This window comes from Rhodamnia argentea, chromosome 10, assembly GCF_020921035.1.
Source record: "Rhodamnia argentea isolate NSW1041297 chromosome 10, ASM2092103v1, whole genome shotgun sequence".
NCBI classification, from domain to species: domain Eukaryota; kingdom Viridiplantae; phylum Streptophyta; class Magnoliopsida; order Myrtales; family Myrtaceae; genus Rhodamnia; species Rhodamnia argentea.
Window position 1 is genome coordinate 22,195,303 of NC_063159.1, and position 24,932 is coordinate 22,220,234.

General features: G+C 37.5%; 2 protein-coding genes across 2 annotated transcripts; both read right to left on the reverse strand.

Moving 5' to 3' along the window:
• Positions 1-1,643: 1,643 nt before the first annotated feature.
• LOC115735180 (alpha carbonic anhydrase 7-like) lies at positions 1,644-4,847 on the reverse strand. The gene is made up of 7 exons (XM_048271713.1): positions 4,569-4,847; positions 4,204-4,421; positions 3,812-3,921; positions 3,109-3,223; positions 2,279-2,452; positions 2,130-2,183; positions 1,644-1,733 (listed from the first exon to the last, which is right to left on the reverse strand). The coding sequence occupies exons 1-7, from the start codon at positions 4,666-4,668 to the stop codon at positions 1,644-1,646; spliced, it is 861 nt and encodes a 286-aa protein (XP_048127670.1). The 5' UTR covers positions 4,669-4,847.
• A 2,183-nt stretch (positions 4,848-7,030) lies between these two features.
• On the reverse strand, positions 7,031-10,714 carry LOC115735181 (alpha carbonic anhydrase 7-like). Its single transcript, XM_030666304.2, has 7 exons — positions 10,527-10,714; positions 9,901-10,118; positions 9,500-9,609; positions 8,476-8,590; positions 7,734-7,898; positions 7,585-7,638; positions 7,031-7,182 (listed from the first exon to the last, which is right to left on the reverse strand). Exons 1-7 carry the CDS (start codon positions 10,624-10,626, stop codon positions 7,093-7,095), a joined length of 852 nt encoding a protein of 283 aa, XP_030522164.1. The 5' UTR covers positions 10,627-10,714; the 3' UTR covers positions 7,031-7,092.
• Positions 10,715-24,932: the final 14,218 nt, after the last annotated feature.

Below are 24,932 nucleotides of genomic sequence, written 5' to 3' on the forward strand. Positions count from 1 at the left end.
TTCCACCTTCAATCCATGTGGGAGGAAAGTTGCAAGCCATGAATATCGTTAGCTCAGAAGTAAGAACACTTCAATAAAAATATGCGCATCGGGCTCTAATACCAATTGTTGAGACTAGTGTTATCACCTAGAGGGGGTGAATATGTGATTTTAAGGATTTTTTTATGAAAATTAATGCGGAATGTAAATGAGAATGCTCGTAACTTAATTCGGATGATGATATCTAGTTCGTACAACAATATTATGAAATGCAGCGCTTTGCACAATTAAAATACAACAGCAAACAATTAGAGAGAGTTAGAGTAAGAGAATGTGCATAGAGAATTTATAGTGGTTCGGTTTTATTCAAGCCCGCGTCCGCTTCTTTACATTGACAGTCAATTGGCTGGATTCCACTAGTGAATAGCCCGGAGGTTACAATATAGTGAGTAGACTTCTCATCTAACACTCTTACACTCATATATTCTCCTCGAAGTATTACGGTGTAGGATCAAAGGTACGTAAATGATGTGAAGCTTCGCTTGATCTTAGCATTTTGAATTCTTTTCCCTCACTCGTTTGTTCTTTAGCCTTGAAGTGTTCTTTTATACTCCTCCATCTCTAACTGACCGTTGCAAGATCTCCCAAGGATCGCTCTCCAAAACTACCCCATTTGGACGAGACTGTATACAAAGGATTTCGTAGCCATTGAAGTCGACAAAGGAAAGAAGTCCTCTTTGGATCAAATCGCCCATACAATCTTGATCCTGAGTTTCCATAGATGGATTACTTCATTAGGTGAGTCATTCTTGTCTTCGTTAATCCGCGTCCTTAATTGATCTTCATAATTGAAAATCTTCTAGTTCGAATCCAACTTGATCTACTAGCCGTTGAGATGATGTAATATATCAATTAAATCGTCTTGAATAAATCTCTTTATAATCTGATCATTGCTCGTGAAATACTCCTCTCAGAGCTTGAGCATCATTCCAACGTCTGAGCTGATACATCGTCTAAGTCCTTCTGAGCATCGTCTAAGCCTTTTCTGTCAGATTCAATCTTGTGTGACCTACACCTATGGATAATCTGCAAAACAAGTACTTCATTGCATTAACTTAGATTTAAGAGATCATGGATCGTTTTATCAACTTCAAAATCAGTTAGGGGTTTTACTCAATAGACATTAAAGGCGACATGCTTCAACGGGGTCTGAGACGGGGTGACGCGTGAGTGCTTTCATTGTGTATGGTGGCTTTCGCTGTCCATACGCTATGCAATTTTAGGATCTTATGTGTCCGAGGGTGGTGAGTCTCATGGTAGTGTTTGTTTTCTGACAATAGCAGAGGAAAAATCTCGAGCAACAACTGAAGCTACGGATTTGGGGGAGAAATGGGAGTAGTACAACCTGTGCGGCTGACCTCATAACAATCATCGTGGAGAATCGGGGTCTATGCGGCCAACGGTGTTAGAAACAGACTCGATGACGCTTCCTTAGACATGATAGCTCTCATATCGAGCGAGACTAATGCAGAAAGTAGATTTGAGGAATTTTTTTAACATAATTTTATGTGTAATAATGCAGAGTTCATGAACCTATTTATAAGCTTTACAGGATCACTACTTAAAGTAAATGATTATTACAATGGTACTGATAATAAAAATGGCTAATTTGGTATTAGTGCCTCATTTGGTTGATAGAGGTGGATCTCTCTTTTATTCAGTTGTTGCAGAGGCCTTGCATTCTTCTCCGCATACTGCAATTCGAATTCGTCACGAGATGTCAATAGATTTTCCCAAAAAATAAAAATATTATCCTCCAATCACGCATTAGTTATTTATAATTATAATTGAATGTGGTGCCATCTATACTTAAGACAAGGTGGGAGGACAAAAGCGACTCTTTCAGTCATATTATTTTGACTTTTCCATTTCCATTGCTTAAGAAAAACCAGGCGCAGTGCCATGTCTAACCTAACTAGACTAAATGGGAAATACGCGCATTATTTTGCAGATTATTTCTAAGTTACTTATGAATCCTGCTCGTCGCCTAGTCCGTCATTTGCAATATGTACGGCACTTACAAGTTAAGAGTTAGGTGAGCAACATCGATCATGAGATTCATGCAACCAAGAAAATTACTGTGTGCTTACATCATGAACAGCCTCTTGGAGCAACTTGATTTGGTCCTTTGATGCAGTGCCTATCTGTTGGATTACCAAATGCAAGGGGGTTAATTAAGCTCAAACACTAAGAAATGTTTAATTAGGAATAAAAGAGTGTGTTAGTGGGCCTGGATTACCTTCTTGTTGATGGTCCAAATGACACCTTCTGTGCAAGGAGGGACAGTGAGGGAGCCCATATATCTCAAGTAATTCTTGCCACCCAACTTGATCTCTCTTGGATCAATGACACCCAACTTTCTCTCGCCCTCTTTGTCAACCAAGGACCCTACAATGCCTACATTCCCCATCAACTGAAACACCAATTCACCATACATCACTCACAATAGGAGGCATCTGATTTTGCACAAGGCAACAGGAAATATGCTAAGTGTACTAAAATGATCCTAAAAAGTAATTTACTAAGTGTCGTGACAGACTTTAAGAGGACGGCTAACGCCATTATGTGCTTTCGATTACCTTGAACTACGCGCCACTTTTGTGAAGAGATCTTGTGAACTAGTTCTAATAATTTTAGCATTTCTTTGGGAATATTATCGGCAGATTAATTAAGGCATCGACTTAACATAAAAAGGGTACATGGCTTTTATGATGAGTTTTTCAATCTTTATAGTGATTACAGGATTACTTAAAAGTTCTCAATGACTCGAAGTGATTAAATTATCTGATGCGTGCCTGGGCGAGTGATTACATCGGTAAGGAATTTCAGAGTTGCAATAGTTAGGATGGGTTGAAGTGTATGGTCGGTGTATGAGGATTTCAGTGCTTGGAAAATCAAATTTTTATCATAAAACAAGTTTAATAAATATTCTCAAATCCTACGCATGAACAGTATAGTCAATATTTTCTAATTTTTCGTGATTCCAAAGGTGAAACGACACTATGAAGAGCCTAAACGTATTAGGGCATAAAGACGCGGTAACACACGAAGTGCACATGAAGAAGTTACCTTGGTCAGGAAAGCATTTGGTTGGCCAGTCTTGTAGAGGAGTCCAACGACAGCAATCTTGTTCTTAACGTCCTGGTCTGTGCTTACATGAACCATGTGCATCTCCAACGCATACCTAAGTAGTCATGCCACATGTACCCAATACAATTGTTAATATTAGGGATAATGACACAAAGATTCTTGAACTTTGATTCAATATGCAGTGTAGCTCATGAACTTTTAATTTATACGATGTGATTTCTAAACTTTTAATTTGTTCAAGGTAGTCCCAGACATTTGGTAAATGTTCGATATTCCATAAACTACATGAAAATGTTTTCAATGTCGTTCTTGATCTTGCATTTATGAAAGGACAACATTGAATGTTGTCATATGGTATAGGGATTAAATTCAATAGGTACCAAAATTTCGAAGACCATATTACACATTAGACCAATATTTGAGGGATTATTTATGTCGTTTTCCTTAGTATGATCCACCTGATGAAAAATGTGGATGATGCTCGATGGAGATATGCAATGTGTCCGGTAGACGTACTAAAATCAACGTAAACGGTTGGATCAGGTGAGATTTGCATAGAATTCAATATGGTGCTCATCAATTTCCATGGCACAGATTCATATTATTGCAAGTACAATATTAATTGACTAATGATTGCATGTTTCTATACTCTGAGAGAGAGAGAGAGAGAAAGAGACAAAACCTTCTGCCGTTAATGGTATGCTCGGAAGGGGAATGCCAGTGACATTGTTGGAGAAAATATTCAGTGCCATTAATTTTAATTGATCCAACATTGCCAAGGTCCCATTGAAGCTGCTCTCGATCACATATACAACACGTAATTAGCTGTCTAATCTCTTTTCTTTTTTTTGGCAAACATCTGGAGACCAAAAGACATAAGCAATTGCTTTTAAACGTGTTAGGTGTTCAAAGGGCTATTTTGTTTGGGTTAAAGCCAAGGCAAACATGCTTTGAAACCAAAAGAATCTCCCATTTGTACAGACATAAAATCCAATGTAAACACAGAGAAAGAGAGAGAGAGAGAGAGAGAGAGAGAGACGCAGGAGTATGAATTTGATGCGAAATAAAACTTACGGAAATGTCGTGGCCTCTGTTCTTGAGGGTCGCATTGCTGGGCTTGTAGCTCCTCTCTATCTCCCCAAGCTTGGGAATCACCTTCACTCGCCGGCTCGACAGGTCGATCGGTGACTGCATTTCGCCTGTCTTGCAGGCTTCCCACTCTTTCCTCAGCTCCCCCCAGTGCACTGGCCCCTTCTCGCTCCCGGCTATGTAGTCGAACGCCCTCTCATCCTCTTCACAGCAACACAGTTGATCCACATCACCACACAAAATATTACAATCTTTCGACTTTGATTGAATCCTTACCGGATAACATGGTATCATTTGGCCAGGAATGAAATGAAATGAAATGAAATGAAATGGGAAGGCGGGGGCATTACCAACTTCTCCGGGCACGGATGATGTTGCTGTGCTCCCCAGTGCAAGAAGGAAGAGGAGGGGAAAAGCTGAAAAGAGGATGGGTTTGCTTCGGTTCTTCATGCCGATCTTCGCTGCGATGCGACCAATGATTCGATGAAAGAACAAATATGTCTTCAGGTACAAATTATGGGTAGAGCGAAGGGGTGGTTCTTGAGCTTTATAAGCACGCACTGAGGTTTGGTGAGAAAAAAGCCAGAGACTCGTCACTCTCTCTTGCAAGTGTGAAGGAGACAATATGGCAATGACTTGAGAAGCCCAATTGAATCGGTTCCTGTCGCGCAGGAGACATCATCGCACCTTCCACGGATTCAAAACGAAGTGTGAACACACGGGAAACGGAGTGGGGGACGAGATGGGTTCGAAGTCGTGGATCGTTTTAGAGAGTGACGACCGAGTAAGATGCCGTACGAATGCGCTTGATAAGCTCACAAACGCAAAGACGTGGCGAGGGTTTTACATGTTGCCGCTCTGTCTCGCGAACGTGCGTTTTCTTTTAAAATAATGGCACAAGTGATTTCTGAACTTGCTGCTCAGTATATAATATGATCTATAAATTTTAAATTGATTCAATGTGATCTCTCGACTTTTTGTACATGTTCAATTTAGTCTCTAAATTTCATGAAAATACTTAATGTTACCACTAAACTTGAATCAGCAAAAGAGCAATATTGATCATTTTTATACAATTTAGAAACTAGATTAAACATGTACGAAAAGGTTAGAGATGATATTATATATTAGGCTAAAGTTTGAAAATAAAATTTATGGATCATATTATATATTAAGATAAAGTTCAAATATGATTGTACCGGTTACCCTTCTTTTCTCTTTTTTTTTTTTTTTTCCTTTGCCTTTTGTTGCTCCAGGGGTCGTGGCGGTACTCAATCATAGAGGAGGAGAATCTTGACTTTGGGACCTACTCATACGGAATAAAAATAAAAAGGAAGCATCGCAAATCAATGGGTGACGTTTGTCTTGGAATTTTTCACCTGCTCGTGACTTTTCTCGATCAGCTTTACTTCGACGAGAAAATCCAAAGTTGTTTTGGTCAGCTGGAGGCCACTTAACCTACTAGTTGGCTCTCTTTTTGTTCCTCTTTTAGACCCTGCCTGCCTAGACTCGCATCTTAATCTACTAGTTGGCTCTCTTTTTTACCCTCTTTTTTACCCTGCTTGCCTAGACTCGCATGTGTTACGGGCCAATAGTTGAGGGTCAATCCATAGACGAGTTAGGCTTGTATCGTTACGCAAGACAGTTTTAGAGAGAGACTTAAGGAGGATTGCTTTTATATTTATTTTGTGGACGATTTTTTAAGACACTTCTTTATATAGTAAAGGATATTGAACTACGATCGTTGATCTATATTTACTCCGATATCTAAGATCTCATCTCTCCATTTACCTAACCACCGATAATAATTAAGAAGTTTTTAGAAAGATGAACAATTACAGTATCGCTCATCCTTAAGAGTATTCTAGGGAGTGCTAGGGAACATTAAGAAACCCTTGCTTGCCAAGACACAACAAGTTTTGAGATTTTTCTCGGCCATGGAATCGATCGGATGTGCCTCGAAAATCTCGGCACGTGTCACATGCATCAAACGTATATCCATTCAATGACTTTAGCCCCAACAGTTAAGATGTGTTACTTTTCAATCCAATGGTCAAAGTCCTCGAGAGGCACGATATTTCCTGGAGTCAGTAAAATCGTCATGGTTTTTTTTCCACATATCAACTAAAATTGACAAATAGCATTGAATATTGAAAGTTATTGAAAGTCACGTGTGAAACGTGGACTGAATGTCTTATCGTAGTTATGCCCATGCTTTTGCAAAAAGTCTCGTCTCCCTTTTGGGGGTGCGCACATGACTAGCGGAGCATCATGTACAGAGATAGGCTGCTCCTATACATTGTACCTACTCATCAGTACATTATGTATAAAGCAAATCTTTCGAATTTGGATATCGACCCTGAATTTACAAGCACATCCCCACATCAATGTTTAAGACTCAGTAAGTATTTTAGGGACAATATGGACTTCTACTGGTTTTGCGCTTAAACTCAATCTTAACAACTCTGTTTCCCTATGCAAAACTTGAGAAAAAAATAGGAGATAAAAGGAAAAGTAACAGTTATATTAAGAAAATAGGACAAAATTTTGTTTTATTAAGTGGCCAGCGGCCACCCTGTGTGGAAAGTAGATTTGAGGATTTTTTTTTTTTTTGGGTATATTTCTCTGTGTAACAGTAAAGAGTGCATGAACCTATTTATAAGTTTTACAAGACCACTATTTTAAACTAACTGATTATTATTAAATTATCAATTACAATCAATCGAAAAGATATTCATAATATCCTAAATATTCTAAATATCTCTAACAGTAGATTTCAGCAACCCTAATGCCATTAGAGAACATCTGCCTTTTATTCTCTTCTAATTAACAAGGGTCCTGATGACAAATCAATGATTTTGAAAAAAAGAATGGCTAAGTTGGTGTTGCAGCTTCATTTGGTTGGTAGGTGTGGATCTCTCTTTTATTCAGTTGTTGCAGAGGCCTTGCATTCTTCTCCGCATACTGCAATTTGAATTCGTCATGAGATGTCAATACATTTTCCCGAGAAAAAAAAAACAATATTATCCTCCAATCATGCATTAGTTATTTATAATTATAATTAAATGTGGCGACCTCTATACTTAATACAAGGTGGGACTACGAAGCGACTCTTTCAGTCATATTATTATGACTATTTCCATTTCCATTGCTTAAAGTAAAACCAGGTGCAGCGCCATGACTAACCTAACTAGATTAAATAGGAGATACATGCATCATTTTGCAGATTATTTCTAAGTAACTTATGAATACTAGCTCGTCGCCTAGTCCGTCATTTCAAATATGTACGACACTCACAAGTTAAGAGTTAGGTGAACAACATCGATTGTGAGATTCATGCAACCAAGAAAATTAGTGCGTGCTTACATCATGAACGGCCTCTTGGAGCAACTTGATTTGGTCCTTTGATACAGTGCCTATCTGTTGGATTACCAAATGCAAGGGGGTTAATTGAGCTCAAACACTAAGAAATGTTTAATTAGGAATAAAAGAGTGTGTTAGAGGGCCTGGATTACCTTCTTGTTGATGGTCCAAATGACACCTTCTGTGCAAGGAGGGACAGTGAGGGAGCCCATATATCTCAAGTAATTCTTGCCACCCATCTTGATCCCTCTTGGATCAATCACACCCATCTTTCTCTCGCCCTCTTTGTCAACCATGGACCCTACATTCCCCATCAACTGAAAAATGCCAATTCACCATACATCACTCACAATTGGAGTATGCACAACGTAAAAGGAAATGTGCTAGAGGTAGTAAGATATTCGTAAAAGTAATTTACTAAATACCTAGACAGACTACGAGAGGACGAATAATGTCATGATGTGCTTTCGATTACCTCGAACTGCACCCCACTTTCGTGTATTGTTCTTGTGATCTAGTCCTAATAAATTTAGCAATTTCTTTGGGAAAATTACCCGCAAATTAATGAAATCAACAACCTATGGTAATCGTAAAAAGGGAAGATGGCTTTTATGATGAGATTTTGAATCTTTATAGTGAGTAAAGGACTAATGGAAAGTTCTCAAATACTCAAGTGGTTACATTCTCTTTTGACATACGTGGTCAGTGCTTGGAAAATCAAATACTTATTGTAAACAAGTTCGACAGGTATGCTTAAAGCCTAACTAGCATGAACAGTGCGGTCAACATCTTCCAATTTTTCGAGATTTCAAAGATGAAACGACACGATGAAGAGCATAAACATATTAGGGCATGAAGAGGCCATAACAAAAGTTGTGCACATGCAAAAGTTACCTTGGAAAGGAAAGCATCTGGTACACCGGTCTTGTAAAGGAGTCCAACGACGGCAATACTGTTCTTAACATCTGGGTCTGTGCTTACATGAACCATGTGCATCTCCAATGCATACCTAAATACGCATACAAAATTATTGTTAATATTATCCACCCGAAGACGAACGTAGATGATGCTCATGGAGATATGCAATGAGTCCAGTAAATGTATCAAGAGTGCGTTCGTTTCAATGAAAGTGTTCTCTCTGGGAATTGGTTTTCGTGAATTTCACTCGTTTATTTCGCCGAAAATAACTTAGTCAATGGAAAATTCATACATAACATTAGGAAAGTGAATTCCTAAATTTAAAGAGGTGAAAATACTCTCCCGAATTACTCATATGGAATTTTTTAATATTTTATTTTATAATTTATATTTCATATTATTTTATTTTATTTTATTATTTTCTTCTTCCTCCGCCGGTCGTGGGGCCTCGGTGATGGCTAGCAACCGGCCACAGACGTTGGCCGGCGAGATGGAGCTCTCTTGTGGCTGCCGCCGACTAGTCGTAATGCCAACTGGTCGCAATGGAAGGAGAAAGAAAAATAAAAAGAAAGAACATAAATAATTTAAAATTTTAATTTTTTTTAAGCATGAGATAAAGTCATATGATTGAAATTATTTTTCAATTGAAATCTAAATACCAGAAAACCATTTCGGTCATATATCACTGAACATAGGAAAAGTAATCATTTTTTTTTTAAAATTGATTTTTCGAAAAGCATTTCCTTTTCATGAAGTTTTCCTCCAACTAAATGCACCCTAAAATCAACTTTAAAAGGATCCGGTGAGATTTACATGGAATTCACTATGGTGCTCATCAATTTTCATGGTCCAGGTTCATATTATTGCAAGTACAATATTTGTATTTATATTTATATTTATTTTGCAAGTATAATATTAATTGACTAATGATTGCATGTTTCTGTACTGAGAGAGAGAGAGAGAGAGAGAGAGAGAGAGAGAGAGAGAGAGAGAGAGAAACCTTCTGCCGTTAATGGAATGCTCGGAAGGGGAATGCCAGTGACATTGTTGGAGAAAATATTCAGTGCCATTAATTTTAATTGATCCAACATTGCCCAGGTCCCATTGAAGCTGCTCTCGATCACACATACAACAAGTAATTAGCTGTGTAATCTCCTTTTTTTTTTTTTTTTTTTTTGCAAACATCTAGAGACCAAAAGACATAAACAATTGCTTTTAAACGTGTTAGGTGTTCAAAGGGCTATTTTGTTTGGGTTAAAGCCAAGGCAAAACATGCTTTGAAACCGAAAGAATCTCCCATTTGTACAGACATAAAATCCAATGTAAACACATAGACAGAGCGAGAGAGAGAGAGAGAGAGAGAGACGCAGGAGTATGAATTAGATGCGAAATAAAACTTACAGAAATGTCGTGGCCTCTGTTCTTGAGGGTCGCATTGCCGGGCTTGTAGCTCCTCTCTATCTCCCCCAGCTTCGGAATCACCTTCACTCTCTGGCTCGACAGGTCAATCGGCGACTGCATTCCGCCTTTCTTGCACGCTTCCCACTCTTTCCTCAGCTCCCCCCAGTGCGCCGGCCCCTTCTCGCTCCCGGCTATGTAGTCGAACTCCCTCTCATCCTCTTCGCAGTATACAGACATCACCACACAAGTTATTACAACTGTGTCTGTCATTTGTTACTATATGAAAAAAGATCGTGTTCATCGTGTTCTTCAGGCCTCTGATTGGTAGGCTGGACATCACCCACATGCAAATTTTACTAATTAATACACAGGCAGCTAACCAATTTCCGTATCTGTACCTCCCAACATAGAAAGCCCGGTTTCCCTGTGGCCAAAAATTGACGAAAATATAGCAAAAACAAAGTTTTGCGCCAGTTATATTGATTTCATCAGAACATTAGTCAGCTGCAGCAGATTTTCGAATCTGACATGGCACAAATCATGTATCTAATGCAGTCTAACTTTCATGTTTTCTTCTTTTTTTGGCTGTGTAGCAAAAGAATGAAATGAGAAGGTCGGGGCATTACCAACTTCTACGGGCATGGTCGATGTTGCTGTGCTCACCAGCGCAAGAAGAAAGAGGAGGGGAAAAGCAGAAAAGAGGATGGGTTTGCTTCGGTTCTTCATGCCGATCTTCGATGCGACGCGACCGATGATTCGACCAAAGAACAAATCGGTCTTCGGGTACAGATTATGGGAAGAGAGAAGGGGTGGTTCTTGAGCTTTATAAGCACGCACTGAGGTTTGGATCGGAGGAGGGAGTATTGGTGAGAAAAAAAACTCTCTTGCTGGAAGTGTGAAGGAGACGACCAGACAGTGTCCTGGGAAGCAAATTACATTTGGTTGCTGTGGAGCAAGAAACATCGTCGCACCTTCGACGGATTCAAACGAAGTGGGAACGACGTGGGTCCGATGTTGTGGACTCCAACTAATTATGAGTAATCAAATGGTTTTATTTTGTGAATTAACTGTTTTGGAGAGTGACAACCGAGTAACACGCGGTAGGATAACGTGACAACATAAGAACTATTTTTGTTGGAACCTTTTGGATTTATATTTTCTTTTTAATCTTAAAAAATTACCCGATCACGTTTAGGGATGCGTTCATTTCGCGAAAATGATAGATGTGCGGAACTTTTTTCAAAAAATAATTGCTCATATCGCAAACAAAAAAAAAATGAATGGAGAGTTTATCCATCGCCTAATTAGGCATAAATTGTTATCCATGATGAAAATTTTGTGTTGATTAGTTTTTCTAAACGACATAAGCAATTATTTTTTAGGAATATTTTTCAAATTGTTCATTTTTTGCGAAATGTGCAGACCCTCAATCTTTAAAATAGTTAAGAATTTTTAATGTTTCAAATACGGTCTAGTATGTCCATTGTGTTCATATAATAATTGCTCAACATGCTTGCGTAGTGTCTTACGTCGTATTCCGTTCACTTTCTTTCATTTTTTTTTTTTTTTTTTTTTTTTTTTGGCTTTTTGTTGCGTTTGCGGGGAAGCTAAACTTAGGGGATCACGTACGGATTTGGAGGACAAACTTGACTTCGCGACCTCTCTTTTAACATTTTCTTTTCTTTAATTACCGACCACGTACGGAATAAAATAAACTAAGCATCGCAAATTAATGGTGTCGTGCAGACGAAAGTTTCTCTCGCAGTTTTCACTTGAATAGACAATGCCAAATGGATCCGTGGGCCCGTTGACCGGCCCGGAACCGGCCCGTTGACCGGGCCCACGGTTCCAACCCGGTTTTAAAAAAAAAAAAAGGAGTAGGTTTGATAAAAAGAGTAATTGGGCTTTGGAACCGGCGGTTCCGAACCGGAACCGGAACCGGCCCGGAACCGGCGGTTCCAAACCCGGAACCGGAACCGGCTCTTCAAGGGCCGGTTCCGGTTCCACCTTTTTTTGGAACCGGAACCGCCGATTCCTGAACCGGAACCGGCGGTTCCGTCAAACCGGCCCCCTCTACTTGAATATGACTTTCTCGTTCAGCTTCGTCGAAAAGAAAATCCAAATTGTTTTCGCCAACACAGATAGCAGCCCACCTCATTTGTATGGAAGAAAAGTATAAAAAAGTATTAAATCTGCTGCATTGATATTGTAAACTCCATAAACTTTTCCGTTGGATCAATTTAGTCTTAAACCTTTTGTATTTGTGACAATTGAGTCCATCCTGAAATTTTTAGCTAGAAATCGTTGATGTGGACGTCGGTCATCCTACGTGGAGCAACCGACACTGAAGTAAACATTTTTAATAATTTTTTTTAGAAAAATGAATACGACGACCCTCGTAGAAATCAAAAGAAATAGTGCACAATCTTGATAGATATGTAAACTCTTCTATGTCTTTTAATTTTCTATATCAGGTCCATACCCTTTTATGCTGTGGTTTAATAGCTCTTAGCGGAGGAGGTTTTTGAGATTTTGAAATTTTTTTGTTCTATAATTTGTAACTGTATGTCTATATCCAATTTAATCACCAAACAAGACACTAATATAAGAAAAACCTAAAAAATTCTTCTATCTAATCATGTCCTGCTCATATATTTTTTTTAATTCCAGCATCAAATGTAGCTGCACATACTTCAATGGATATTGTGCACAGCTGGAGATGGGAGTTTTGTCCTTCAAATGTTGTAAAGTGGGATGGTCCTAACAATGTCCATTATTGAACTTATGCGTAGACAGCCTTTGCCCTATACAAGAATGTTTGGATTAGCATATGTTAACTAGTGTCTTGAGATACATCTTTAGTATGCATGATTTAAAAAAAAAAACGTCGATGTTTGATAAAAGAAAAAGTAAAAATTTAATATCTATCTCGTCAGTTGGGCTTACATTTAAAGAGGGGGAAAAGGGACAAAAAGAAGAAGAAGAGAAAACAAAGAAAAAGAGGAAAAAATTACAACTCATAATTCGCAACTTACACTTATAATCAAATGTTAATTTAGCGTCTTGCGCGTTACGCCATATAAAACCGATGAATGATCAACACGTTTTCTTGTCTTTCTCGTCGGAGAAAGATCAGCCCACCAACCGGAGATATTTAAAGGACAATTAACTATTCACCTAATGCACCACCAAATCAAAACACGAACCACAAGCTAAATAGCTGGCGTTTGGTATCTGTTGAGCAAATTGCTGTTGATATTCTCTTGAACACTACAAAAGAATGGACATAAGATCATTGTTTGGCTATCTCTAAGAAGTAAATGATCATTTGCTCAATTTTGACTGAAAATCGATGACGTAAATATTTTTAATAAACTTTATTGAAAATTTATTATTTTAGTTATTCTTTTCTTTTCTTTTTTTTTATTTTGGCCAGCGATGGTTGCCGGCAACCCTCGCCGGCCACTAGACGAAGGCCACCTCGGCTGTGGCTACAATGGCCTCACTTAGGGCCACTACGGCCGCGTATGAGTTTGCGTAGGCCTTCATTTAGTGGCCGGCGAGGGTTGTCAACAACCCTAACGACCAAAGTGGAGGAAAAATAATTAAAAATATATCCACGTCGGCGTCAAGCGAGATCGATATCCACATTAGTGATTTCGAGCCAAAATTAGTCGGATTGACTGAATTAGTACCAATGCAAAAAAAATTATGACTAAATTGGTCCAATTGAAAAGTTTAAGAATGAATTAGTACATGTGCGATAAGTCTATGACTTTTTTTGGACTTTTCCCGAGAAATGGTATACACTAACCATTCACGCCCTTAGATTCATACATTTAGATACTGCGAAAGAAAATATTTTCTGTCCAACTTGATCAAAGTAGGAATCAATAAGAGGAAATTTTTAAACAAAGGCTCTAAGCATTCTCATTTTCTCAAAACAGAAGTGGCCCTTGTTTTAAATAAAGGCCTCAAGTTTCCTCATTATCTCAAATAGGGGCCTGAAGTGGCCATGACCGTTTATGATAAGGGCATGATTTCACGGGCTGGCCGGCTAGATATTCCCACCGATCGGGAGAATTTTTGTCAAAATACAACTTTAACCTAATTTTTAGTTAAATTAAATTAAAAATTTTAAAAAAATAAAAGTGAAAAGAAATGAAACCCTCCCGCCCGTGTTTCATTTCTTTTCACTTTTAGTTTTTTTTAAATTTTTGAAAAACTAAAAAAAATAAAAAAAAAATCAAATGACCAAAATGCCCCTAATAATGAGTGAGTCAGGCCCGTTTTTTAGACTGAAAAGGTCACTCATGCCCTTATTTGAAAGAGTGTCCACCTCATGTTCTTATTTGAGATAATGAGGACACTTCTGATTTTTATTTGAAACAAAGTCAACTTTAGGCCTTATTTGAGAAAGGAAGGTATTTCGGGCCCTTTTTTGAAATTTTCTCATCAATAAAGGATGTTAAGAGACCGAAGCCTTTTGCTCATAATCCTGACTAGAATAGCTATCCATAGTAGCAGCCAGTTCTTGAGCCAATACTTCAACAGAACAATGCAGCAAGTCCATTAAATTATATAGGGTGCGTCTCTGCTCATTTCCTTGCTCGAAGAAAATTGTTCAGTGAGAATGCCAAGCATACGTCGCGTAGCATAAGAAACCTTACTATCTAAGCGAGTTCCTTTGAATATTTACTGGACTAAAAGTTTCATCCTAGTCCTAGATTGAGCTCAAGGAAGAGGCTGTCTCAGTTTGGATAAGATTAGAGACTTGGGTCTTGGAGCTTTAAGGGTCTAGCAGTAGCAGTCGGTTCTGTTGATATGTGCTTGTTGAAGGGTAATTCATGCCAAATTTGAAGGAAGTTAGCATTGTCGACAACGAGGATTCGCGACAGTGAGTGTCCCTAAGGGAAGTGATTGGGATAGCGACGAAGTGAACAAGAGAGAGCTTCTCAAGTGACGTTGGATAAGGAAAAGCAAAGGGGGCATGTTTTTCGAAATACATTTCTGTGACAAATATAGCGTGCGCCATGTATTGGTCCAGCTGAACTTGCCTGATCTGATATTTCTATAGCACTCCTTACATAACTTATGGTACAGACAAGGCAAGGTCAAGAATCACATATTACTACTTTGCGGCTTCAGTAAATGATACAAACAAATGTATAGAAATCAATTCAAATTGACGTTCTCGAGGTGCGGTCGGTAGAGACGAATCTCTCGTCCGTTCAGTGCTTGGATAGGTCGAGCGTTCTTCTCGGAATCCTGCAATCGAAGATTATTAGAGAGTGACCAGGAAGGGTTGGATTGAATTCATGAGGCTGAGAAAGTAATTTGGGCACACTCACGTCATCCACGGCCTCTCACAGTAACTTGACTTGATCCATTGAGACGTTGCTGATCTGGTTAATCATTGAACACCCCAAGGGTTAGGATTTAATTGACAAACTTAAAAGATTTAGGACTTAATTGGTAAAAATACAATAAGTTTAGGACTTTTTGGACTATTTTTCTGCAAATTCTTTCTTCGCCTTTAACTCGCTAACTCGTAAGTAGACTTATGCTGGTTAGTTACAAACTTTATTGTAAATTAATTTTCCCACAACCAATTTTTGTTCTTGAGTGGATAATTTTTACAGAACCAGTAACTTTCATTCCACTTGTAAGTTGATAAATTCCTTAGTTTGCAGGTAACTTACTCCGTCAAAGTAGAGCTATGTGGGTGCATCTTTAGTTTCACTCACTGCTCTCTATTTTCACTGTATATTTGAATGATAAATTTTGAAGCATTTAATCGAACTTATTACAGCTGAAGCATTCAACCAACTCCCACCTAGTTACAGGTTTAATCCGAGACTTTAAAAGCTCGCACTAGTATTCGCGTGAATTACAACTTACAAGATTGCGGTCAAGGGTACTTTCGTTAAAGGGCATAATGCACATGATGAGCACTTCCCACTTAAGAATTACGTGCATTGCACATTTTGATATGAAAAACAAAAAGTTATTGGCGCTAACAACTGAAAATCTGCATGTTACTGGTGGTAAAGTGTAAGGAGTTGAAAGTTTAGGGTTTAACTTGTAAGAAGGTAAGAGTTTAGGAGAGTAAACGCTAAAGGTCCAGGATTTGATGATGTATAAGAGAGTAAGAATTTAGTGTTGTAAAATGAAGGACTTTGAATTTTAGGGTTTATGAGGTAAGAGGGTGGAAGTTGAAGTGCTTTCTTCGTTGTTGAAAAGAAGCACAAAACCTCTTCCTCATTCTACTCCTTGACCAGAACACGATCACGACCCCCTTTACCATCTTTAGTTGTATTCCGATCTATGATGACGAGTCCAATTTTGAGCAACAGCTCCAAAGTTTCTTCATTCTAATCTTTCCTCATGGCTTCGTAGTGATCTACTTAAGTGATCTATAGTCACGATGTTCAAGTAGGCTTGTCAAATGGGTATTTTTGATTTAGGTGGATAAAAAATGGGTTCTACCCAAATGGGTTTGTTTGATTTAGGTGGATAAAATATGGGTCCTACCCAAATTGACCTATTCAACCTTATAAATCTATTTTTATGTTATATAATTTCAGCAACCCATGCATGATCCAATCAAGATCCAACCCAACTCAAATCAACCCATGTCCTCCTCTGCTCTTCATCTTCGTCTCTTCTTCACCCCTAAAGTCCCCCACAAAACTGTTCCCTCCCCACTGCCAATGTCCACTATCACCGCCATCCTCAATTGGGTACTCCAAAATCTTGAGGTAAAGAATTTTGAAGTCATTCCTTATAGGGAAAAGAAATTTATAATCTAGTAAAAAGGCTTGAAGAGTTGAAATCGGGATCTTTGACTCCAATACCAATTTGAATTTAACTTCGTAATCGGGTTCCATTTTATCGTTTTAGATGAGGCGGATAAGCGGTACTAAGCTATCTCATCAAGAGTTTAAAGTGCAAGAGATGATTCAAAGATTGTGAAAGATAATAAAAAAAATTAAGTTTTTAAATTACTCAAATGGAAGCTGGTAACCTAAAACTAGTTGGTAAAGTTAATCGGAGAAAGTTAGTCCAACTAAGTTTGGTAATTTCTAAAAGGGTTAATACCATGAAAAATCCTAAACTAGTACACATGTGACAAATTTACCCTAAATTATTATTTTTACCATGAAAAACCCCAAACCGGTACACCTATGACAAATTTACCCCAAACTATTTTTTTGACCACCAAAAATCCTAAACTGGTATATATGTGACAAATTTATCCTAAACTAATTTTTTTTACCACGAAATAGCCCAAACTGGTACACCTATGACAAATTTACCCCCAATTAAATTGATTTAATATCACAAAAAATCTCAAATTGATAAACTTATGACAAACAGAGGGTCAAAACCCCATACCGGTATACCTGTCAAGCGTCACGTGTCATCAAATTAGCAATTTGACGGTTAAATTTTAAAAAAATTAACGGATGGTAAATTTGTCACATGTGTACTAGTTTAGGGTAAATTTGTCACAAGTGTACCAGTTTGGGATTTTTTGTGATCAAAAAAATAATTTGGGGTAAATTTGTCACAAATGTACTAGTTTGGGGTTTTCCGTGGTATTAACCATTTCTAAAATGAGTAATTAAACTTTAGGCATCTCTAAAAAATGCAACTAAAAGTTTCTAAACAATAAAGATAGCTGGTAAATATAACAAGTATCAAAATAAATGGAAGTAACACAAATTAGAGGCAGTACCCAATTACTAGGTGATTATTTTATGAGAGAAAAGTTGGTAAATCACGCTGATTTAGGTTAGTAACCTCTAAATAAGAGTTAATAAGCATTAGGGGTTGCTAACCAAAGAAAATAGTGTAATAACTCAATCGAAAAGTTGGTAATTTACACAAAATTAAATGTTGATAAGCAACTCAATTGAGAGTTGGTAACCCCAACTTAGTTGTTAATTTGACCTAACCTTAGATGATAAGCCACTCTAAAGAGGTTGATAATTTGATATTACAGTTAACAATTTTTAAAATTTGGTACCTTAGTATGCAAATTAGTAATTTGCAAATTTCGGAAAAAAATTGGTAATTTATTAACAAGGTACCCGTAAAAATAATTCACTAGATATTTTATTCTACCTAAGCTATTTTGACACTTCCCAATGCTATTTTAGATTTAACAGCACGGAAGAAAGTCTCGGTATTAGACGAAACAATAAAATTAGGCGATTAATCTTCCCAGCTATCCGTAGTGTAAAGCAGCATATAGGAGCAGTTAAGAGGAGAGGAATAATGTCTTCATCGGGAATATCTAAAGAAGAACGTGAACCACAACATGAGTTGAGCGGCCAAAAATGGGATCGATTCCGTGTTGGAAAAAAATTAATGGAAGGGAGTAACAATGTGGTCGGATTTTGAGACGTGTAATCACTCTCTTTTAGGATCAATTTGCCCCACAAAGTTGCTACGGGTTTCTGGCAAATTCCCTTAAGGATACAACAAAGTCGCGATGAGATTCTTGGATAGCAATTCCAGTAAATCTCCTAAAACTCTCTACGAAACAATGAAGATTGGTTGTCTCTCTTTTGAAGGAAAATGAAAGAAATAAAAAGTTGACTCGGAAATTGAACAGAATTGTCCTTTATATAACACTAATAGAACACACCTCTTGGTGTCCAAAGCGCCCATGTACGAACGTACCTATTCATGTCCGAAACATCGCACTTATTCATATCCGAAACATCGCACCAATTCATCTCCGAAACATTACAATTCGGACATGACTGTTCGTGAGTGATAACAATCATTCAAACACAACCGTTCGTAAGTGACAACCGTCATTCGGACGCAACTGTTCATGTCTGAAGAGTCATAATTAATAATATAGAATATAAATATTAAAAGAATTGATTTCGAAAGGAAAAGTAATAATAATAATTAAGGTTTATTTCCGTCCGCGGCGCGCAAGCGTGCAAAGTGCTAAGTGTGTCTAATAATCGCGTCAAAATCGCGCAATCACACGCGGGTATAGTGGGGTCTAGCCCACTTGCCCATTTCTTTATTCTGAAAGACCATTGTGACCTTCTAACTAATAAAGAGACTTGCACTCTTCTTTCTATCCTATGTGGGATTGAAAAGGCAGCTTTTGTTTTAATAAACAAACTTCAACAATCTCCCACTTTGTTTGTAAAACAAATAATTTTTTTTTAAATATATTTTTTTAAATATGATATAGCCAAAATTTCATGAGATTAGTATACATACATGAAGGTCTCTTTCGAGTTAAACCTTCATTTAGTGCAAGTATCTCAAAGTTCTTTCAAAGTCACAAGTAGCTGCTGGCTTTAAACTTGTTACTTTTAGTAATAGTACGGGACATCTTGCACATATATTAACCTCTTGTTTCAACGAGAAGTTTATAATATACTTAGCACTGTTATGGCCTTGTGCTTGTACCTTTTCATGAGCTCTCTAGAAAGCAACCATAACTTTCGTAAGAAGCGGCACCACTTCTAAGCTCATATAGGTAAAGTATCAATCACGTGTTTCTGTTACTAATAAATACGATACATTAATGTATTACACTTCATTAAGAATATAATTCAGCCTCTAAAAATGTAACAGAAAATACTGATTTCTCATGTCGGGGCTTATATCACTATTATACAATCACTTTCAGTAACTTGTTTTTACCCATTAAACCATATTACTAGTGATGTGCTAGTATTTGGTCGGGTTACCATTACTGGTGATTTAATTAAATGGTTTCAACCCCATTTCTTTTGAGCTCATTATTACTACCTCTCTTGGTAGTGCCTTCGTGAAAGGGTCAGCCAAATTCTTGCTTGAACTTACATAGACAATTGTTATGGTACCATCTTTAATCAATTGTTTTACATACTCATGTCTTAGACTAATATGCCTAGACTTACCATTATATGTGCTCCTATATGCTCTTGCCAAAGTAGCTTGATTATCACAATGGATAGAAATAGGAGGCATTGGACTAAGCCACAATTTGATATCTAACAACAAATTTCTAATCCATTCAGCCTCTTTCCCAGCTGCTGCTAAAGCTATAAATTCCGATTCCATCGTTGAGTGAGATATACAAGTCTGTTTCTTGCTTGCCCAAGATACAGCACATCCTCCTAATGTGAAAATCCATCTAGAGGTAGAATGTTTATCTCCTACGCTTGTAATCCAACTAGCATCGGTGTATCCTTCTAGTACAGCCGGATAATTATTATAGAACAATCCCAAATTTTTGGTTCTCTTAAGATAGCCAAAAATTCTTGTAACAACATTCCAATGTTCTATACTTGGATTACTAGTGTATCTACTCAATTTACACACAGAAAATGCGATGTCGGGTCTAGTACAATGCATCGCATACATTAAAGATCCTATAGCACTCGCATATTCAAGTTGTGCTACTGCCCTACCGGAATTATAATTTAGCTTCACATTGGGATCAAATGGAGTACTCGCCACTTTGTAACCAAGATGCTGAAATTTATTTAACATTTTTTCAATGTAATTTCCTTGGCTCAACGAGTAACCCCCACTATGCTTTTTTACTTTGATACCCAATATAGTATCTACTTCACCCAAATCTTTCATTTTAAAGTTCGAAGTTAGATACTTTTTAGTCTCATTTACTCCGGTCATATTGGTTCCAAAAATAAGCATATCATCAACGTATAAGCAAATCAAGACTCCATAGTCTTTAGTGAACTTAGAGTAAATACACTTATCAGCACTATTATGTTTGAAGCCATTGGACAATATGACTGAATCAAATTTCTCATGCCATCGCTTTGGAGCTTGCTTAAGTCTATAAAGAGATTTAATCAACTTATACACTTTCTTTTCGTTCCCGGGAAGTATAAAACCTTATGGTTGTTCCATGTAAATTTCTTCATTTAAATCTCCATTTAATAAAGCAGTTTTGACATCCATTTGATGAACACAAAGATCATAAATGGATGCGAGAGCAAAAAGAATCCGAATAGATGTTATACGTGCTACGGGGGCATAAGTATCAAAATAATCTATTCCTTCTTTTTGTCTATATCCATTGGCCACCAACCTAGCCTTAAAAGTTTGGACGGTACCATCAGAGTTATATTTTCTCCTGAAAACCCATTTACAACCAATAGGTTTAGATCCTTTTGGCAAATCGACTAATACCCAAGTATTATTAGACATAATTGAGTCCATTTCATCATCTATAGCTTCTTTCCAAAAAAAAGCATCTCTAGAAGACATAGCATCGCTAAAACATTTAGGATCACCTTCTAAATTAAATACTAAAGGGTATTTATTTACCACATTATTATCTCTATCTCTTTCAACAAGAAAAATATGAGTAATAAAGTCGGGACCTAAATCTTTCAATTTTCTTGGTCTTGTGCTTCTCCTTGGTTCAGTCATAATTTTCGAATCCTTTATTTCCTTTTCATGAGAATCTACTTGTATTTCTCTAGGCTTTGAATTATTATTCTCAATAATTTCAAAGTCCGTAGAATACTTATTCTCAAAAAACTCAACATCTCTTGATTCCACTATGACATTTGATTCTAAATCAAGAAGCCTATAAGCTTTACTATTTTCAGCATATCCAAGGAAAACACTTTTAATTGCTCTAGGACCAAGCTTTGTTCTCTTAGGGTCTGGTACTCTATAATAAGCCAAGCACCCTCACACTTTAAAATATGACAAGTTTGGCTTTCTACCTTTCCACAAGTCATATGGACTTATGTTAGTCTTCTTGGAGGGTATTCTATTATGAATATGACATGCAGTAAGTAATGCTTCACCCCATAAATTAATTGGTATCTTTGAGTTAGAAAGCATACAATTAATCATTTCTCCAAGAGATCTATTTTTCCTTTCAGCCAAACCATTCTGCTGTGGAGTGTATGGTGCTGAAGTTTGATGAATAATACCATGTTCTTCACAAAATGATGAAAATTCATTCAAGAAATATTCACCACCTCTATCCGAACGTAGAACTTTAATTTTCATTTCCAATTAATTTTCTACTTCAACCTTATATTTCTTAAACACGATAAATGCTTCATCTTTAGATCTTAAGAGATAAACGTACAAATACCTACTACAGTCATCCACAAAGGTAATAAAATACCTTTTACCACCACGAGTTAACATTCCATTGAATTCGCATATATCGCTATGCACCAAATCTAACAAATTCGAATTCCTACTTGTACTCGGAAAAGGTCTCTTCGTTAATTTAGACTCAGCACAAATTTCACATTTATCTAATTCTCCATTAAAATTGATGAAGTCTAATTTTTTCATATTCTTTAAATATCGAAAATTTAAATGCGCTAATCTACTATGCCATAAAATTGAAGAGTCAATAGTATAAACAGAAGATTCAATCTTATTATTGATACTTAGTTGATACATGCCATCATTGGCATAACCCTTTCCCACAAATATTCCATTTTTCGACAAGATAACCTTGTCGGATTCAAACAGATACCGAAATCCCCTTTTAAATAACAAATCAACAGAAATTAAATTCTTCCTAATCTCGGGTACATACAATACATTCAGAAGGGTAACTTTCTTTCCCGAAGTGAAGTCTAACTCCACGAAGCCTTGGCCTTCGATTTTTGCAACACTGGTGTTTGCCATTTGGACCTCTCAATAGTTAATGTCAACAACCTCTTGAAAGTTCTTGATCATGGACTTATCCTTGCACACGTGGATTGTTGCTCCGGAATCCAACCACCAACCCGATTGAGCAAGTACCGTTGATTTCGAATCGTGGCCACAATACCATCAAATTTCTCAGAAATTTCCAAGTTTGAAAACTTATGTGTAACCATGGCCACATAGTTTTCTTCAACAGCATTGGTATCCGCCTTCACAATTGGCATTGGTGTATTCTTCTCCTTGGAAGTATTGTTCTTGCGATGCCTACAGTCCCTTGCAAAATGGCCCACTTTGCCGCAAACGAAACAGCCTCCTTTCTTTTTCTTTTGTGCCTTCTTAAAATTCTTCTCTCTCTTGCGTTTCGGGTTCGGGTTATTTTTGGACTGAAATCCATTACCCGTCAGGACATTCACTTTAGTCTCGTATAGTCCAGAATTTTCACACAAGCGTGACTCTTCTTCAATGCGAAGATGTTTCTAGAGTTGAACCAAAGTTATGTCCTCTGTCTTGTGCATAAGCCTTTTCCCATAGTCCTTCCAACTTGAAGGCAATTTAGCAATGATTGCTCCAACTTGAAATGCTTCTGGTATGTCGATTTTGAGAGCACGAATTTTGTTCACTAGAACTTGTAGTTCATGGACTTGCTCCGGAAGGGGTTTAGCATCAATAAATTTGAAATCGAAATATTTAGCAATCGGATATTTGTTAGTACCTTGTTCCTCTGCTTTGTACTTGAATTCGAGTGCATTCCATATTTCCCTAGCCGACTTCATTTCTGTGAACAAGTCATATAATCGATCGGACAGCGTATTGAGAATGTGCCCGCGACAAAGTAGTTCGTCTTCATCACGTTTCTTCTTTGCCTTATTCACCCTCTCAATTTCTTCAGCATTTGGTTCTTGCCCTTCGGTGGTAGGAACAAGATCTTCAATAGGCGCCAAATTCGGGTCCAGAATATATGATATCTTCAAAGCCGTAAGCAGAAACATTACTTTGTCCTTCCAACGTGAGAGGTTGTTGCCGTCGAACCGATCTAACTTGACCATATCCTGATTCATCACTTTGATGGTTTCCGACTCCATTGTTGTGCGAAAATTGATCCTAAAAATTGTTGGAAAAAAATTAATGGAAGGGAGTAACAATGTGGTCGGATTTTGAGACGTGTAATCACTCTCTTTTAGGATCAATTTGCCCCACAAAGTTGCTACGGGTTTCTGGCAAATTCCCTTAAGGATACAACAAAGTCGCGATGAGATTCTTGGATAGCAATTCCAGTAAATCTCCTAAAACACTCTACGAAACAATGAAGATTGGTTGTCTCTCTTTTGAAGGAAAATGAAAGAAATAAAAAGTTGACTCGGAAATTGAACAGAATTGTCCTTTATATAACACTAATAGAACACACCTCTTGGTGTCCAAAGCGCCCATGTACGAATACACCTATTCATATCCGAAACATCGCACTTATTCATATCCGAAACATCGCACCAATTCATCTCCAAAACATTACAATTCGGACATGACTGTTCGTGAGTGATAACAATCATTCAGACACAACCGTTCGTAAGTGACAACCGCCATTCGGACACAACTGTTCATGTCTGAACAATCATAATTAATAATATAGAATATAAATATTAAAAGAATTGATTTCGAAAGGAAAAGTAATAATAATAATTAAGGTTTATTCGAAAGGAAAAGTAATAATAATAATTAAGAGAATTGATTTCAAAAGGAAAAGTAATAATAATAATTAAGGTTTATTTGAAAGGAAAAGTAATAATAATAATTAAGGTTTATTTCCGTCCACAGCGCGCCAAGTGCTAAGTGCATCTAATAATCGCGCACCCGCACGCGGGTATAGTGGGGTCTAGCCCACTTGCCCATTTCTTTATTCTGAAAGACCATTGTGACCTTCTAACTAATAAAGAGACTTGCACTCTTCTTTCTATCCTATGTGGGATTGAAAAGGCAACTTTTGTTTTAACAAACAAACTTCAACATTAGGTTGACCCGTCAATAATCCATACACATCGGCTGATTCTTGTTCACCTTGTTTTATAGCCCCAAGGAAAAAGATACCCTGAATCCCGAGTAGAAATTCTATTTGTGATCCGAATCTATACCAACGTAGTACCCACAAAAAAAAAATAAAACAAACTTTATTTTTCCCTCTTGAAGAAAACAAACAAGATCTTCACATGGCTCGATCACTCGCTGACGGTTTGTTTCGACGACAAGTAGAAGCTGTCGAGGAACGAGGCACCATCGGAAAGCGATAAGTTGCCGCCGCTTAGGGCACAATGTGGATTCAAGGGTAATGCGGGGTTGCAAGACATTTGAGTGTTCGA

Bases quoted from the DNA above. Each gene is read 5' to 3' on its own strand.
- LOC115735180 (XM_048271713.1), bottom strand. From the start codon at position 4,668: ATGAAGAACCGAAGCAAACCCATCCTCTTTTCAGCTTTTCCCCTCCTC. The intron at 4,422-4,568 runs GTAATGCCCCCG...GTTGCTGTGAAG, and splicing joins ATCCGTGCCCGGAGAAGTTG to AGGATGAGAGGGCGTTCGAC. The intron at 3,922-4,203 runs GTAAGTTTTATT...GATCGAGAGCAG, and splicing joins ACAGAGGCCACGACATTTCC to CTTCAATGGGACCTTGGCAA.
- LOC115735181 (XM_030666304.2), bottom strand. From the start codon at position 10,626: ATGAAGAACCGAAGCAAACCCATCCTCTTTTCTGCTTTTCCCCTCCTC. The intron at 9,610-9,900 runs GTAAGTTTTATT...GATCGAGAGCAG, and splicing joins ACAGAGGCCACGACATTTCT to CTTCAATGGGACCTGGGCAA. The intron at 7,639-7,733 runs GTAATCCAGGCC...GTAATCCAACAG, and splicing joins TTTGGACCATCAACAAGAAG to ATAGGCACTGTATCAAAGGA.